We start from the raw sequence: 16499 nt of genomic DNA on the forward strand, positions 1-16499 counted from the left end.
GGCATCTGCACATGGGAAGAGAGGCAGAGGGAGTGTCAGGAGGGTCCAGGCCTCGAGGTCAAGCACCTAGACAGACAGGAACACTGCGAGACCTCCACGTGCAGAGGCATAATGAGCAGCAGCTGCATAAACAATCTTGCGCTCAGCAGCAAAGTCTGCACTGGAGATGTAAATTTGGAAAGCACGGAATACCCATGGAATTAAGCAGAATACAGAGTACAAATTAAAAAAGGGACCAGAACCAAAACCTGTGTTACTCTAATATTCAGAGTCCGGTTAGAGGAGAAGACGGTAAAAGAGCTTGATCAATGGCCGGCAATGTGGAAGGGAAACCCAGAGAGCAAGGCGTTGGAGAGCGAGAAAAGAGGTCAACCGTGCTGAATGGAGGGACCCAGAGCAGGAGGCCCTCGGTCAATCCCAGTCGTCAGGAGTGGGTGTGGACAGTGGTGAAGACCTCCGGCATTTCCTCTCCATCTGTTCAAACCAGCCTCTGTTTCACTGCTTCTCAGGGTTCTGGTTGTAAAGCATATATAAAGACTATATTCTCTCCTCATGATTACCTTTCAGAAGAGCAGTTTTCAAAACCCAGAGTCTAAGGTAGGCAGAGGAGAGTCAAACAAAGATGGAAATAAGAGGAGGAATGTCAATGATCTGATGTGGTTCTTTTGAAAATGAAAGGATTCACAAATAGCACGTATAAATAGTACAATATATCTACTGTTCAAATTATCTGGTTCTATAGTAAAAATTTCATTTCAAAACACAAAGGAAAAACAAATCGCAAGTGAGCTAACATAAAAGTTTTATTGAATAAATACATGCATTGTCATGTAAAATTAGCCGAGCAGAAAGGACATTCTGTAATAATGAAAAACACCCGCTGCTGTTTCCGTCTGCAGGGGTGATCGGGCTGGAGCTGGGGCTGAAGGAGCAACCACAGTACAAAGGAGCACACGGACTTGCATTTGGCTTAGGTTCTTGAACAAGGGTCGACCTCTTCATGAAGAACATCCGTAAAAGGAATTCTCACAGTACAGAATACAAACTGTGGTAAATCTAGTACGAGGCTTCTTTTGATTCATCTGAAACTTGAAAACAACGTCTTCATATTTCTGTACTAATTTAAGGCACAGGATAAGCAACCCACATGAACAAACTAACAGAATTCGAATTCATTTAAGTTAATCTTCCCTCCACTGGTTTGGCTCATTGGTGTGTAGAAAAGTTACAGTTCCCTTTTTCTAGATGAACCTGTTATTAAGAACCAGAAAAGAACAGGTTGAGAACTCAGAGTGTTCTCCACCGCAGGACCCTGGAGTGCAGAGCCTGGCCCTTCCCACAGCACTCGAGAGCTTCCCTTCGAGCACTTATCTTGCCACAGGAGACAGAATCACATCTGGGAGGTGTTTGGTGCCCTTAGAATCAGCCCTGTCCTTTCTTTTAAAGAGAATGGAGCTGGCTGCTAGGGGCTTGGAACCTGCAGGTGGGTCTCTGCCTCCAGCCGCCACCATCACCACATCAGAGGGCAGGGCATCATGCTGCTAACTGGCTTTATTTGGGCTTTGTATCTTTCACTGTACTTATTTTGCCTAGGTGTTTAAATAAAGCATTCCATCAAGTAAAATCCACATTGAATAGGTGAAGCACATGGTTGCAAAATCCAAAAGTATAGGATGTCAGTAAAAATTCTTGGTATGCTAAATTTCAACAAAGAGCCAAAAGCCCTTCAACAGATCTAATTTAAAAAAAAATCCTTGGGGCCGGCCCCATGGCCAAGTGGTTAATTTCATGTGCTCCTCTTCAGTGGCCCAGGGTTTCGCCGGTTTGGATCCTGGGCATGGACATGGCACTGCTCATCAGGCCATGCTGAGGTGGCGTCCCACATGGCACAACTAGAGGCACTCACAACTGGAATATACAACTATGTACTGGGGGACTTTGGGGAGAAGAAGAAGAAGGGAAAAAAAAAAGAAGATTGGCAACAGATGTTAGCTCAGGTGCCAATCTTTAAAAAAACAAAAAAAGTCCTTAAGGCCAGCCCCGTGGCATAGTGGTTAAGTTCAGCGTGCTCTGCTTTGTTGGCCCAGGCCCATGGGTTGGGATCCTGGGCACAGCCCTCACCACTTGTCAGCCATGCTGTGACGGTGACCCACATATAAAGTGGAGGAAGACTGGCACAGATGTTAGCTCAGGGCTAATCTTCCTCAGGGGAAAAAAAAAATTCTCAATAAATCTAATACTGCAGGCAGGCAACCTGTCTACTACAATACCACAGTAAATGTTCCGTGTGGGTATATGTTGATGTGTGTATCAGCATATTCATAAACTTCCCCTATACATGAACACAGGAAGCGATTTACAATGACGCTTTGGAGTGAAGTTTCATTAAACAGGAAACAGTGAGATTATACTGGTCGTTATGAGCACGTGAAATGTGTTGTGGAGCTATAGACACCGCTATAAACAAACTCAGGGTTTGAGGTGTAAATTAAGAGGAAACTGAAATCTGCTGGAAGGAGGAGTGTGCAGAAATAACCACCAGCGTCCCCTAGAGGCACTTTGGTATGTTTGGTCACGCGAGCAGTCCCGAAGTCCAGGAAATGATTTACGGTGAGATCTCCAATTTCAAGCACAAAGCTGTATTTCCTCAATAATGTATACATGATTTTAGATGCTCTTATGGCTAAGGAAGTCATTTGCATCATACAGCTTAAAATATTTCAAACTCTTTCTGCATATGTGCATACGTTGTTGATAGGCGTGCACAGCTATGACACTGCCATAGAGCCTCACCTCCCAAGAGGTCTGGAACTCTTAAGTAAATAAAACATGCTTTTAACAACCTAAAAAGAAAAACATATTCCAAAATAAAAATAGTATAACAATATCCCAACACTGAGGTCAGTCATGGCATAAGTGAGGAAACCCAGGAAATGGTTATTTACAACCAACAGCTACTGTGCTGGCCGCTGGGCCGAACCCTATGGAACTGGTGGTGGTCTGTGCATAAGAGCAGAGTGAAACCGAGTGCCAGCTCAGGGTGACCTGTCCTCTGTATGATGTCACACTGACGGACAAATGAAAGAGCTATCAGGGTGATCTGTTCTCTGCATGATGTCATACTGACCAACGATTTGGTTTTTAACACCATTTCCTATCTGCTTACCCTGATCTTTTTGGTGACAATGTGAGCTTGTCTTTCTTTACAGGCTGGGAAAACACCGAAAATTAACAAAGCTCACCACCAACTATTTCACAACAGCCTAACTGCTAACATTGAAAGTCTGTCTGTATTATCTTTTTTAAAAAGTATGATTGTGTATCTGTGTACTACCTCATAAGTAAGTTATAACAAGCAATTAAAAATAAACTTAAGACATTTCATTTTATGTAAGGAATTTCAGATTAGAACACTATGATTTATGAACCATGACAATTCTCTTAATATTTTAAATTACTCAGTTATACAATATTTTTTCCTTATAAGTTCTTCAACTGACTTCTCAACAATACATCTTTATATTTATGAAAGTGTTAATATTCTGAATACTTTCATTATCCAGAATGGGCAGAAATACACTAATAGGTAATAATCTTTCAGCTTTTCTTTTTAAAAAGAAACACCACAAAATAGGTCACTGAGAACTTTTTCCTGCAAAGACAAAAATGATTATTTGTCATAAGAATTTAATAAGTTTTAGAAGAAAAAATATATATATTTCCTTGATTCATTTTCTTCTGAATTCAAACCAGCATGTAGATATTATAAAAAATAGAGTCTATTTACATGGCATAGTGTACCTCAGTGATATACAAAACAAGGCAATAGTAAAGCATATACATATATCCACTTCCCAGTAGATACAACTCACATAGCTTTACATCAGACAGTAATCAACTACTATCCTACTGTATTCTAAATAACTGGTGAAATACTAGAGGAGATTAAACATACAAAATTAACAATAGTATTGGCCAAATATGCCTAAAATGTCAACAAGTTTTATAAAACTATTAAGGTAGGTATAACTAAATAGATGACATTATAAAAATAGTATCAGTATGTCTGTGGGAGGGTGCATTCCGAGCACGTGGGGTGGGGCAGACACACCAAGGAGGGCTCCTCACGCCAGAGTGGCCTACGTCACCACCTGTGGTCTCGTCCCATCTTCCGTGAGGTCGTACCTGAGAGCAAAGGATGATGACAACAGACATGCGGTCAACTGTGGATAGTGTCATCAGATAAACATACAGGGTTCTCTGTCTATTGGTTTGTCTGTCTGTGGTAGGGACACTCACCACTGGGTCCAGCCTTTGGCGAGCTCTTCAGACGCCAGACCAACCAATACCTGTGGGTTAAAAGTTTGTAAAAGTGGGCTGACAGAATTCCTTTTAGACTTTTCACCACTTCTTCAATCTCTCCAATCTTCCTCTGTCTTCATCTGGCAACACAGAACTTTCCTTTATTTTGAGTCTCTTGTTTTTCAATATTTTCTTAACCTACAATCCTATGAGCTGTATGGTTGATGATAGCCAAGAGGTCCTTCCTGTATCCAACAGCCTTAAAATTAAGTTGCTAGGAAGTATCAGTGGAGATAATTTATAGAGATATTGGCTCATGTGCCTTTAATGGCAGCATAGCTGACGTGGATTTTCTGTTAATGGCATCTACAATTCAAAACTCCTCTTCTCTAACTTAACCTCTAAGCATATAATTAAAGCACATATAATCTAAGGCAAGAGTTAAATGTGAATATGGACAAAGACTAGAAGGAATTGAGAGAAATGAAGCCAATGATTTGTCAGAAAAAGAACAGCTGATGAGTTGAGGAGACAGAATTGTAGGAGAATATCTTCCTTTGGGTTTTCTTTCAATGTGATACTTGAAAAAAAATTTAAAAATAACCTTTTCTTCAAGTATAAGTCCAGGAAATTAGTGTGACTAATGTGCCAATAATATGAATATGTAAAACAACAAAAATACCTTAAAGTATCTTTAAAATGTAGTGATGTCTTAGTTGATACACATCTTTCACAGTCCACTATTTTAGAAATGAGCATTAATGAGGGAGTAAGTTCACCCCTTTCCACTTATATAAGTATGGTCTAAAAAATACACTTTGGGTAAGTGTTTAATTTTTACAAAGTGTAGTAACTGATGAAGGATTTTTTCCAAACTTACTTTGCCAAGAAGCCCTTTGTCTTTGGACAGGAAGCCGCCACTGTTCTTCACTGCTACGTCCAGCGTTCTCCTCTGCACTTCCGGTAGTGAAACGCTGAAATCAAAGCTGAAATGGAAAAAGACGACCTTCCTTAAATTTCTCCATAATTTTGCTGTATTTTATTATAACTAAAAAATGCCATTTCTGTTTTTAAGGCCATTCCAAATGTTATGTTTGTTATTTATTGTAAAATAAATACTGTAATTTTTTTGTAAAATTTTTTCTAAATTTATTGTAAAATAAATATTGTAAAATTGAGTTCTGTTAGATGTTTGGATCTGGCATTTCATGAAGACTCAAAAACGAAGTTTTTTTTCATTACTTTCCAAACATAAGAGAAGGTTCTCAATCCTATGTGGAAGGCCCTAATACCTGTGGCTCCCTCACGTGTGGGAGGGGTGTTCTTTTGAACATAAACACCTAACTCTTTATGGTAGTTAAAACATGGACTGTGGTGGTAACATCTGACATGACAGTTCACTCACACAGGCCTAAGGACTAAAGGAGAGTAATTTCAAACCCTGGGTGAGTGAACTGAAAAAAGGTATTATGTAATACAACTTCACAGAAGGGTAAAGGTCTGCCACATACTTTTCAATGCCCTAAGTCACATGCCACCAACTGAAATGCCTCTGGGGAACCAAGTCCCAGAAGCTGGCTGGTGTGTGGCTAGAGTGCACCAGGGTCTCTGGCAACCCAGAGGACTGAGGGCCTGCAGCCACATAGGGACATGGCTGGAACACGGCTGGCTTTCCCACGGAGCTACAGCAGTGAGAAACCCAAACTCGTATGTGGAGCTTCCAATTCTTAAGTGCTGCAGCTATGAACACTCTGTCAGATGAAACGTGCCCACACCAGGATTTAGTAGATGTCTGTCGGTTTCTGACCTTGGTTCAAGTAAAGTTACTGGTGTGAGAATGCGATAAAGGAGTAGCATCTTTAAAGATGGAATGTAAACTAAATTCACAGGTATTGCTACCATTCAACTTGACCATTTCCCAAATGCTGGTGTTCTTTTTAGCTACAGAGGACTATAACATAAGACACGAAATTTGCACAGATTGAGGCTCTGTAAGTTGGCCTGAAGCAGCCCAGGGTCCCCAAGAGCCTCCCCAGGTCACCACACTAGAGTGACTGCAGAGCAAACATACGCCTCTATTAAGCCAGACTACTAAGCAGATTCACAAAAATTAAAATACTGCCACTTCCCACTAATTATTTTATTGGTTTGGAAACTAGTTGTTTTTCACAAGAATATTCTATTTTAAAATGTTATAGGTTTATTGTTATTTTAAAATTCTCAGATTTAATTTATAACTCAGTAAAAATCAATAGAGCCCCCATGAATGAAAGTTCTTTCCGGTCATCAATCATTTGCTCTTTATTTAATCAGTAGTCTCCCTGTCCACAGTGTTTACAACTTGAATTTATGATGTTTAGCACTTCTACATGAAGTTCAAAATACTTATTTGTTTAACAAGTCCACATCTACTAATTTTGAGGAGGGTTTTCACTTACACCTCTCAACAGTGTGTTGGCTTAAATGCTTTAGTCGTGAAAGGTACTGATCAGGCCTTCCTTATTTGTTAACCCAAACAGTCTACCCCCAGCTGAGTACACACCATACCTCTGATCAAACACCGGGTTCAGTGTTTTCTTTGACACGTGTGTTTTTCTCCTTCCTGACCTCCTCTTGTCTGGTAACAAATACATGCGGACATACGGGTCAGAGCCATCTTCAGAGAAGGCAATGAGGTTTCTTATGACACAAACCAGAGAACACTAGGTATTAGAATCTTGGAAAAGGACAACATCATATTTGAATCTACTATTTTGATTTCATGTTTATCTAAAGCTGAGGAGCACAAGAGTGCAGCATGCTTCTGTCTTCACCCCATGCTCCCCTGCTGGCCTCTTTCAAACCTCTCAGCAGCGTTCCCTAAGGTTATTTTGCCTCCATTTTTTTTTCTGAGGAAGATTAGCCTGAGCTAACATCTGCCACCAAGCCTCCTCTTTTTGCTGAGGAAGATTGGCCCTGAGCTAACATCTGTGCCCACCTTCCTCTATTTTGTATATGGGATGCCTACCACAGCATGGCTTGATAAGCTCTGTGTAGGTCTGCGCCCAGGATCCAAACTGGCAAACCCCAGGCCGCTGAAGCGGAACATGTGAACTTATCCACTGCACCACTGGGCCGGCCCCGTGTCTCCAATTTTTGAGCCCAGAGTTTGGGGAGTCTTGTGACCCCTTGCCCTGTGTCCAACATAGAAACTACTGCTTCCTCTTTCCACAGTGAGGTAACATGGTCAGCCTTTCAGCCAAACAAAGTGGCCTCCGAGGAGACCCCAGGGAGGCCACATAGCCACTGTCCACAGGACCCCTGAGTGGCACCCGGCCCTCTCTGGTGCCTGCTCAGGCTGCTGACCCCACTCTCTGTCCTTGTCCACTTAAACCCTACACAGACAAGGGCCCACCTCCTTCATGTGCCCGTTGCTCTTTTCCTAGGACAACTGGTCTGAACCAAACACAGTTTAGGATTTAGTTATGTGCAACCACTTCAATTTATTCACTTATTGATCAACCTGAAAACTGAGTTACGGGACTGTTTAGTTGGAGTTCTCTAAAACGGTCTTCTGTTCCTGCATCTCCCATAGGAATTATCTCAGTAGCAAGAACATATAAGGTGCTCAATAAGTATGTATTGAATTGAACTCTACGTTTATATAATCATATTTCTAAATGTCACTAATGTTATTTTCCTATGTTTCCAACAGCTTTTTACAAGATCCAAATACTTATATCACAACTACTACCAACACAGACAAGTCACATAAAAGGAAATTAGTTAGCTTCATACCATCACCATTAATCAAATACAAATTAAAGCAACACTGTCGTCCCACATGACACTTACTAAAGTAGTACCCTGCACAAGTTAAAATAAATCGTTCCTGATCGTACACCCGTACCCCTGGGTGCCGCTGTCAACTGGGAGGCTCTTTCTTGAAAGCCTGGAAATATCTATCAGGGTCCCAGAAACTTTTTTCGATCCTTTGAATTGATACAAGCCTACTCCTGGACATTTAATGCCAAAAAGACACTTCAAGAAAAGAAAACTATGTTCATTATTGTGCTACACATAACATAGATATGTCAAACATCCAACTATAAGGAATGTTATGTAAACTACAGTATGGCAGTTCAAGGGAGTATTACAAAGCAATCAAAATGGTTACGAGTAGAAAATGTTTATGAAACGACGTTAAGAACAAAAAAAGAATAAGAACTGAATACTTGGATCACTGTCTAACTATAGCACACTCTGAGTGCTTTGTTCTTCAAATGGAACAAACTCATCTGTTTGGGGAAACTACAACTAAGTGGTTCCTTGCCCTATCCCACGTCTACACCAAGGCCCTGGGCGCCAGCTCACCTGCAGGAGTGCACGACCACCACGAGCTTGTTTCTCTGCGAGCTGTGCCGGATGGTCAGCTGGATCTGCCCCAGGGGAGACTGCCCCAGTGTTGCCCCACTGGCGAAACAAAGAGGGAAATTACAGCTCTGCTCTGACCTCACGTAGGGCCTGAGTCACTGGTACAACTACTGGGTAAGATCATGTTCATTCAGATAAGAAGGAATCAAATTACCCGTGAACTTGAACTTAATCTGAATTTCTGAGTGTAAATCAACCAGTTTAATTCATACTTCGGTTGAGGGTTAATAAAATTTAATTATCAAAAACTGACAGCTTTTTCAGTTAGGCCCCAAGGAAAAATGAGACATAGCGGTCTCCTACTTAGAAACATCAATTCTGCGGTCTTTGCGAAGCAAGGCGTAGCCTGTAACTACGCAAACCTGTGTATCCTTTCTCACAGCCCCACAGATGTTGCTGGCTTTATTTCTGACTGATGGTCATCTCATGAGACTGCAACGGCCCTGCTTCCATTTCTTTCTCAAGTTGAGCACAGACTCCCAAGACAACCAACGGCTGCTCTGGCTCAGTGTCCCTATGGTCATCTTGGCTACTCCCCAAATTTAACTCCTGAGAAGAACCGGTTTCTGCTTTAAAATTCTATTTCCTTCGAGACAAGAGGGAGGGACTGATTTCTTTTTTCCAAAATAGGGGACATGAGAAAGTACAAAGGAGAGAAGTGCCAAGGGAGCCCCTCTAACCATCAGGACCACATGTTTCACTTCTGCCTCCACTTCTTATTACTTAACACGCCTCTCAGAACGACAAACAGGAAGAACTGTTTCAAAGGGCAACTCTACCCCTTCCACTGAGAGGAAAAGGTTAACATCTGAAACCTGTGATAGCTCAGACTGTTTTTTCCTCCTTATCTAAAGAAACCACAAATACATCTATAAATCATGGGACTTAAATTAGAAATCAACACAAACATTCAGAGACAGAGCAAAGCAACTTGATAGTAGTAATGGGGTGTTGACCCAAAATGAAAGAACAGGACCTGTTCTTATACAACAAACAGATGCCAACCCCCATATGAAGGTTCCACAGTCAGCTCCAGCCTCTGCCTGCTGGTCTGAGGACAGGCACACAGGAGCTGCAGAGCCTCTCGTAGCTGTCAACCTGTCACCCCACTGCTGTCTCTAAATGAGCCAAATATTAGGCCCTAGAAAATGGTAGGCTTTACTGTGCAAGTGAGACTCAGTGAGTGACAGGGCAACGTCCCCTGAAGTTCCTTCAGCTGAGACAGCGTGCCCTCGCCACAGCACGTGAGGCGTGCGCTTGGATTCAACAAGAGCAAAGTGAGCGTCTAGTTACTTTTCAAGCTGCCGCAGCCTCTGCCGGAGCTCCTGTGTGGCGATGGGCAGTGATATGTCTGAGGCTATGCTTGGGGTGGGCTCCTTGACAGAGATGTGGCTGGGGGAGCAGGCGGGGCCAGCGTGGAGGCTGGAGGAGCTCCTGCCCAGGTCTCGCGGCCCCAGAGGGCTGGCCTCCGCGGGCTGGGCTCTCTCTTCCACGCCAGGCTTATCACTGCCCCCAATGACTGGTGTGGATGGGGCCGTGCTGCTGTCGCCAGCGCCTGGTGACGCAGACATCTGAGATCTGACAGATACTTTTCTCCCTTCTTTGGAAACAGAGGGTCGCTTTACTTGGGCTGAGTGTTGGTGGTCTGGAGACCGCTCTTGCTTTTCAAGGTGCAGCACCTGGAGGTGGAAATAAACACAGTGGTAACAGCCTGATACATGAACAGCTTTTCATTTGCAAGTGTTTCTTTAAAACTTGGCACAAAGTATTAAAAACAATCTAGTCTATCAGTTCAGCTATTCTATTATTAAAGTAATACCACATTACAGAGAGTTTAGAAAAAGGGAACTTTAAGTCATCAAAATCACACTCTCATGATGCAAATGTTTCCGTGTATTTATCCTCAGCCTCTTCCACGTGCACACATCGCTGCACAGCCGTGGGGCAATGCTACTGCTGGAAGAGCCTGAGTTGCATGCCCTGGACAGGAGACTAATCTCTTTTCCTACACGGGGGCCCTCCAACAGCGACCCCAGGGAAGGGATGGGGGCTGAGGACACCTCTGCCCAGCAGAGTTACCCCAAACACCGAGCTTCAAGGCGGGAGCAGCTCTCATGCCTTTCACTTTGTGACAGCACACGAATAGTTCACTTTGCTGGCTGTTAATATTTACTTTTAATGCACACAATACTCCATAAACCCCTGCACTCTGAGGTTATTATGATGGCTTGAAGTTTTTTCCTGCTTTTACGAAATAAAGTTACAGCAAACCTCTTTATGTCCGTGGCCTCCTCACATCCTACATTATTACCAAAAGTCAGATTTGCAGAGAAAGGGTCCCTGGTCCGAGGGGCTCTGTGATTTACAGCCTGAAGACACTGCAGTCCTCTCAGGAAAGGCTGATACTCAGGGCCATGACCAGGTTCAAGAAGACCATTTCCACTGCACCCTCCACAGACTAGGTTTGTTCTAATTTTTCTCTTTTTTTGTTGCTGAGGAAGATTCGCCCTGAGATAACATCTGCTGCCAATCTTCCTCTTTTTGTATGTGAGCTGCTGCTATAGCATGGCCACTGACAGATGAGTGGTGTAGGTCTGCACTAGGGAGCCAAACCCAGGCTGCCAGAGCAGAGCACGCTGAACTTAACTACTGGGCTAATAGGGCTCACCTGTTCTAATTTTTTAAAGTTTTTTTTTTTAAAGATTGACACCTGAGCTAACATCTGTTGCCAATCTTCTGTTTTTTTTTCTTCTTCTTCTTCTCCCCAAACCCCCCTAGTGCATAGTTGTATATTCTGGTTGTGAGTGCCTCTGGTTGTGCAATGTGGGATGCCACCTCAGCATGGCTTGATAACCGGTGCCATGTCTGCACCCAGGATCCAAACCAGTGAAACCCTGGGCCGCCGAAGCAGAGCGCACGAACTTAACCACTTGGCCACGGGGGTGGCCCCTGGTTCTTCATTTTAATTTGCATTTTTTAAATTAGTGAGTTTTAGCATTTTCCCGTATGATTGCCCGTTTTATTTTCAACATTTCCTTAGGTACTTACAAATGAAGTATTGTCTATTTTGAACAAAATTCTTTCTTTCTGTAATTTCTACCATCTTGTAGTTTTATTATATTTTCTCTTCAGAATGACCTTTGAACATTTTTTTTTTTAAAGATTGGCACCTGGGCTAACAACTGTTGCCAATCTTTTTTTTTTTTTTCTGCTTTATCTCCCCAACTCCCTCCCCCCGCCCCCCAGCCCCGTACACAGTTGTATATCTTAGTTGCAGGTCCTTCTAGTTGTGGGATGTAACCTTTGAAAACTTAACCTCAGCACAAAACTTTGTTGATCCAGATAGCAATACCTTCTGGAACAAAGGGTAAAACAACAGTTGGCTGGATTCATGTGAAAGCATAAGGAATAATCCTGGGCCTGCTCAAGCAATCTGGAAATACTACTTCTGTTGCATGTTTGAGTCTAAGCCTTAATCATTTCTCCCCTGAGCTCCCACAACATTCAGCAATAGTTTCCATGCTCCCAAAACAAGCTCCTTCTTGTTTGCGCCTGGCCCTGTGGCCAGCACTGTGATCACTATCCACTCATGTCCTGTGGCTGTCACTGTGATCACCACCCACATGTCCTCTGCCCTGTGGCTGTCACCATGATCGCTGTCCACCTGTGCCATGCAATCAGCACTACGGTCACCTCTCCCCGGGTCCTGTGCCTCCACCACACTCTGAAGCAGCAAGCGCCCTTGAGGATCGCCAATGCAGCCTGCCCCCTGTCCACTCCTAGATTTACTGTGGGAGACTACAGTACCCTGAGGGCGATCTTCATCTTCAGAGTGCTGTTTGGACCTGAATTACTGAGTTGGAATCGCTGGTTCATGGTCATGTCATCACTGGTGAGCAGCTGACTGAGAGGGATCTTCAGATTCCCCAGGGAACACTGATGCTCTTCATCTTTGACCTGTGAAACATCGCACAGAAACACTCAGCTCTGAGGATAAAGACAGAAAATGTAGAAAGGTCCAAAATTCAGCCTTTAAAAACATATTTCAGCCATCTCCTTCTAAGCACTATTTCCATAAATGATTAACACAGTAGGAAACCTCCTTAGGAAGACACAAATTATAACAAGTGATGTTACAATGTATCCATGTCACATGTATCTGTCATTTCCTCAACACAGAATTATAATAAGCACAAAGAAGAGAATGTCATGTTTTATGAATACATTTTAAGAATCCTGAGCTAAGAGGCAGCAGTCTACACAAACCTGAAGATTAGAAAGAAATGTCCTAAACCCTTTGAAAATGGTGATAACACACAACATAGTGATGTGTTGTTTCTACTGGTGACACTTGTTTATGGAGAAAAAACATTTCTAAGAGTCTTTTAAGCCTTCTCTATTCAAAATCTACACGGTTGTTTTGAAAATTTACAATATCTACTTTAAAGGCATGGCGATTTCTGTCTCCAGAATAATAACCTTCAGCATCACCTCTTAAAATAGTTCAACCAAACAGAGTAAGAATTTAGGTGGTTTCACAGGCTCTATGAAAATGGTCAAAGAAGTTAACTACATGTGAAAACCCAAACGTCTGATTGCTTATTTCTCTTTAAACTGCAATAACAAAACCATTTTTAAATGAAATAATGAGACAGTGTTTAGAGGACTTTAAAAGTTAATACAAAAATAAGCTAGATATACACATTTGGTATAAAACAGAAAATAAAAATATAAAATAAACACAGAATAATGGAACAGGTGGGCACACCCTCCAGTGACCTGGGGTCTGTCAGGGAGAAGTGAGAACTCCACGGCAGGCCATCCTCTCAGACTCAGGATCTCAGCGGCTGGGGAACCAAGTCAGAGGTGCACAAGCCAAATGGAAACAGACGCCCTCAAACTTCTCAAAGATTGAATGCTGGAAAGGAGGCCATGCCAAAAAAGAAATGCAGGAGCCAGAACTGTTTAGACTGACACATTCAGTACACTCACCACTGGGATGACCACACAAGCTGTGTGATCCACCTAATAGCTCTTTCCTTTAAGCTGAGCTATGTGAGAGGAGGGTAGAATACACAACATTGAAAGTACCAGGCGTACATCTAAGAAGCTCCCTCCAACTCCTCCTGAGTATGTAAGGTATACGGCATATATTTTAAAACATGCAAACGGAGGACTTCTGCTTCTGACCTTGATGGAGTAAGAGGAACTGAATTTACCATCTCACCTGAGCTTAAAAACCAGATAAAATATATGAGACAACGGGTTTTTTGGACAACAATCTAACAAGTGAGGTGCACTCAACAACGGGTCTGGTCACGGCCTGGTGAGTGTCCAGGCCACGGTGTTCAGTAAGAGGATCCCAGACAGAAGCCAGTAGTGCCCCTGCGTTAAAGATAGGAGGTGAAAAAGTCAGGGAGCAGGAGGTTCTGGAGAGGACAGAGCTCCATGCAGAGAGCTAGAGGCCTCTGAAGGCATCTTCAGCTGATCAGCACATGGAAGGGAATGAACCACCTGAGGCCAGAAAAGATGTTCCAGGAGGAGCAGAGGGACAATTCCCACAGCACAAAGGGCTGCCAGTAGCATCCACTCCAAACAGAGAGAAGAAACCTTATCACACCTGGGGCATCAGACCCATGAGGCACATGATCCCAAGACTAAAGGCTGTCAGGTTTGCCTAACAAACCTTGAAAGGCTCAATGTTTCCTACTAAGTAACTCACCTGCAAATGAGAACATAGCACCAAAATATTTAAAGGAATACAAAAACCCAGCACTCAAAAATGTAAAATTCACCAGGCAAAAGTACCAGGCAATCAAAGGAGCAGGAAATACATGACCTATAAGGAGGGTAAAAATCAGTCGCAGAAGCAGATTCAGCAATTAAACAGATGACAGAATTAGCAATGAGGCACTAAAAGCTATCACACAGACACCACATACACGAGAAGGCGAGGAAAGACAGCGAAGACAAAAAGATCCAAATTCAACTTTAAGATGAAAAATACGCAGGATGGGACTGACAGCAGATTAGACACTTGAGGTGGGAAAAACTGGAGGATGTAATGGCCAAAAATTTTCCAAACTTAACAACAGCAGACTTCTCATGAGAAGCAACGCAAGATGGAAGACAGTGGAAGAAAAAAAAGTGTTAACCAAAAATTTTCTATCTTATGAAATATTTTTCAAAAATAAAGGTGAAACAGAGGTGTTTTCAGACATACAAATGCTTAAAAAATTCATCTCCAGCAGACCAGCCCTACAGAAACTGTTAAAGCAGGTCCTTCAGGCAGAAGGAAAATCTCATCGGGTGGAAACTGGAATCTACACAAAGGAGCGAAGAATGCTGGGATGGTAAATATGTGGCTAAACAGGAAAGAATACTTCCTTACTTTCTTTAAAGCTCTTTAAAATATAAGTAACTGTTTAAAACAAAAATAGAAAAACATATTGTGGGATTAAACACACACACAGCAGTAAAATGTAAGACAACAACAACACAAAGTCTGGGAGAGAGGAAACAGAAGTATGCCAGGGAAGGCTCCTGTCCCACCTGTGTGCTGGTCCACTACTGAAAGGCAGGCTACTGTAAGTTAAAGATGTGCACCACTAAAAAACTCAAAAAAAATAAGGAGGTATAGCTAATAAGCCAAAAAAGGAGACACAATGCAATTATAAGAAATGCTCAATTAATCCAAAAGAAGTCAGATTAAAAAAAAGAGAAAGAGAACAAAGAATAAATGGGGCAAAAAGCATGGCGGCAGACTCAAACCAACCACATCAACAATGGCATTAAGCGCAAATGGCCTAAATGCGAAATTAAAAGGAAGAGATTGTCAGATTGGAAAAAGTAAGATTCAGGGGCTGGCCCCGTGGCCAAGTGGTTAAGTTTGCGCACTCCACTTTGGTGGCCCAGGGTTTTGCCACTTTGGATCCTGGGCATGGACTTTGGATCCTGGGCATATCGCTCATCAGGTCATGTTGAGGTGGTGTCCCACATAGCACAACCAGAGGCACTCACAACTAGAATATACAACTACGTACTAGGGGGCTTTGGGGAGAGGGAAAAAAAAAAGATTAGCAATAAACGTTAGTGCAGGTGCCAATCTTTTTTTAAAAAAAAAGCGAGATTCCACTGTATGTTGTGTGTAAGAAACCAACTTTAAACATAAAGTCACAAATAGGTTAAATAGAAAAAAACAGGAAAAATAAACCACACTAACTCCCATATAAAAAAAGGCCAGATAGCTAGATTAGTATCAGACTAGGATATGGAGATGCGATTATGGAGCAAAGAATATCACTCAAGTGTAACTGTAAAAGGGGATTTTTACCATGATAAAGGGATCAATTCATCAGGTGGGCAAGCGTAACAATCCTAAATGTTCATGCACCTAATAACACAGGTTCAAAATACATGAAGCAAAACCTGAGACTGAGGGAAAAAAACAGATAAATCCACAAATACAGCAGTCAGAGGTCCCAACACCACACTCTCACTAACTACATAACAAGCAGGCAGAAAACAGCAAGGACACAGAAACCCTGAACACCACCATCAGCCAATGTGACCTCGCAGATATGCAGGGAACGTTGCACCTGCCACACGACAGCACTCCTTCCACGCGCTCAGTGTGCACACGTGCCGACAGAGACAACACTCTAGACCAGAAAGTTCGTCTCAAGTTTAAAAGGACTCGAGCCACACAAAGCGCATCATCTGACCACTATGAAATTAAATTTCAATGAATACAAAGAACAATGCCCGAACAGTTGAAAACTAAC

General features: G+C 42.5%; 1 protein-coding gene across 2 annotated transcripts in view; it reads right to left on the reverse strand.

Moving 5' to 3' along the window:
* Positions 1-785: 785 nt before the first annotated feature.
* The window catches only part of ESYT2 (extended synaptotagmin 2), a 92089-nt gene continuing 76375 nt past the window's right edge, over positions 786-16499 (reverse strand). For both annotated transcript variants that reach the window (XM_070618121.1, XM_070618120.1), the window contains 7 exons: positions 12523-12672; positions 10009-10394; positions 8656-8754; positions 6850-6981; positions 5183-5288; positions 4300-4349; positions 786-4185 (listed from right to left, as the gene is read on the reverse strand). In XM_070618121.1, the coding sequence (XP_070474222.1) occupies positions 4140-4185; positions 4300-4349; positions 5183-5288; positions 6850-6981; positions 8656-8754; positions 10009-10394; positions 12523-12672 (969 nt within the window). In that variant the 3' untranslated portion in view covers positions 786-4139. The remainder of the gene's footprint in view (positions 4186-4299; positions 4350-5182; positions 5289-6849; positions 6982-8655; positions 8755-10008; positions 10395-12522; positions 12673-16499) is intronic.

This window comes from Equus przewalskii, chromosome 4, assembly GCF_037783145.1.
Source record: "Equus przewalskii isolate Varuska chromosome 4, EquPr2, whole genome shotgun sequence".
NCBI classification, from domain to species: domain Eukaryota; kingdom Metazoa; phylum Chordata; class Mammalia; order Perissodactyla; family Equidae; genus Equus; species Equus przewalskii.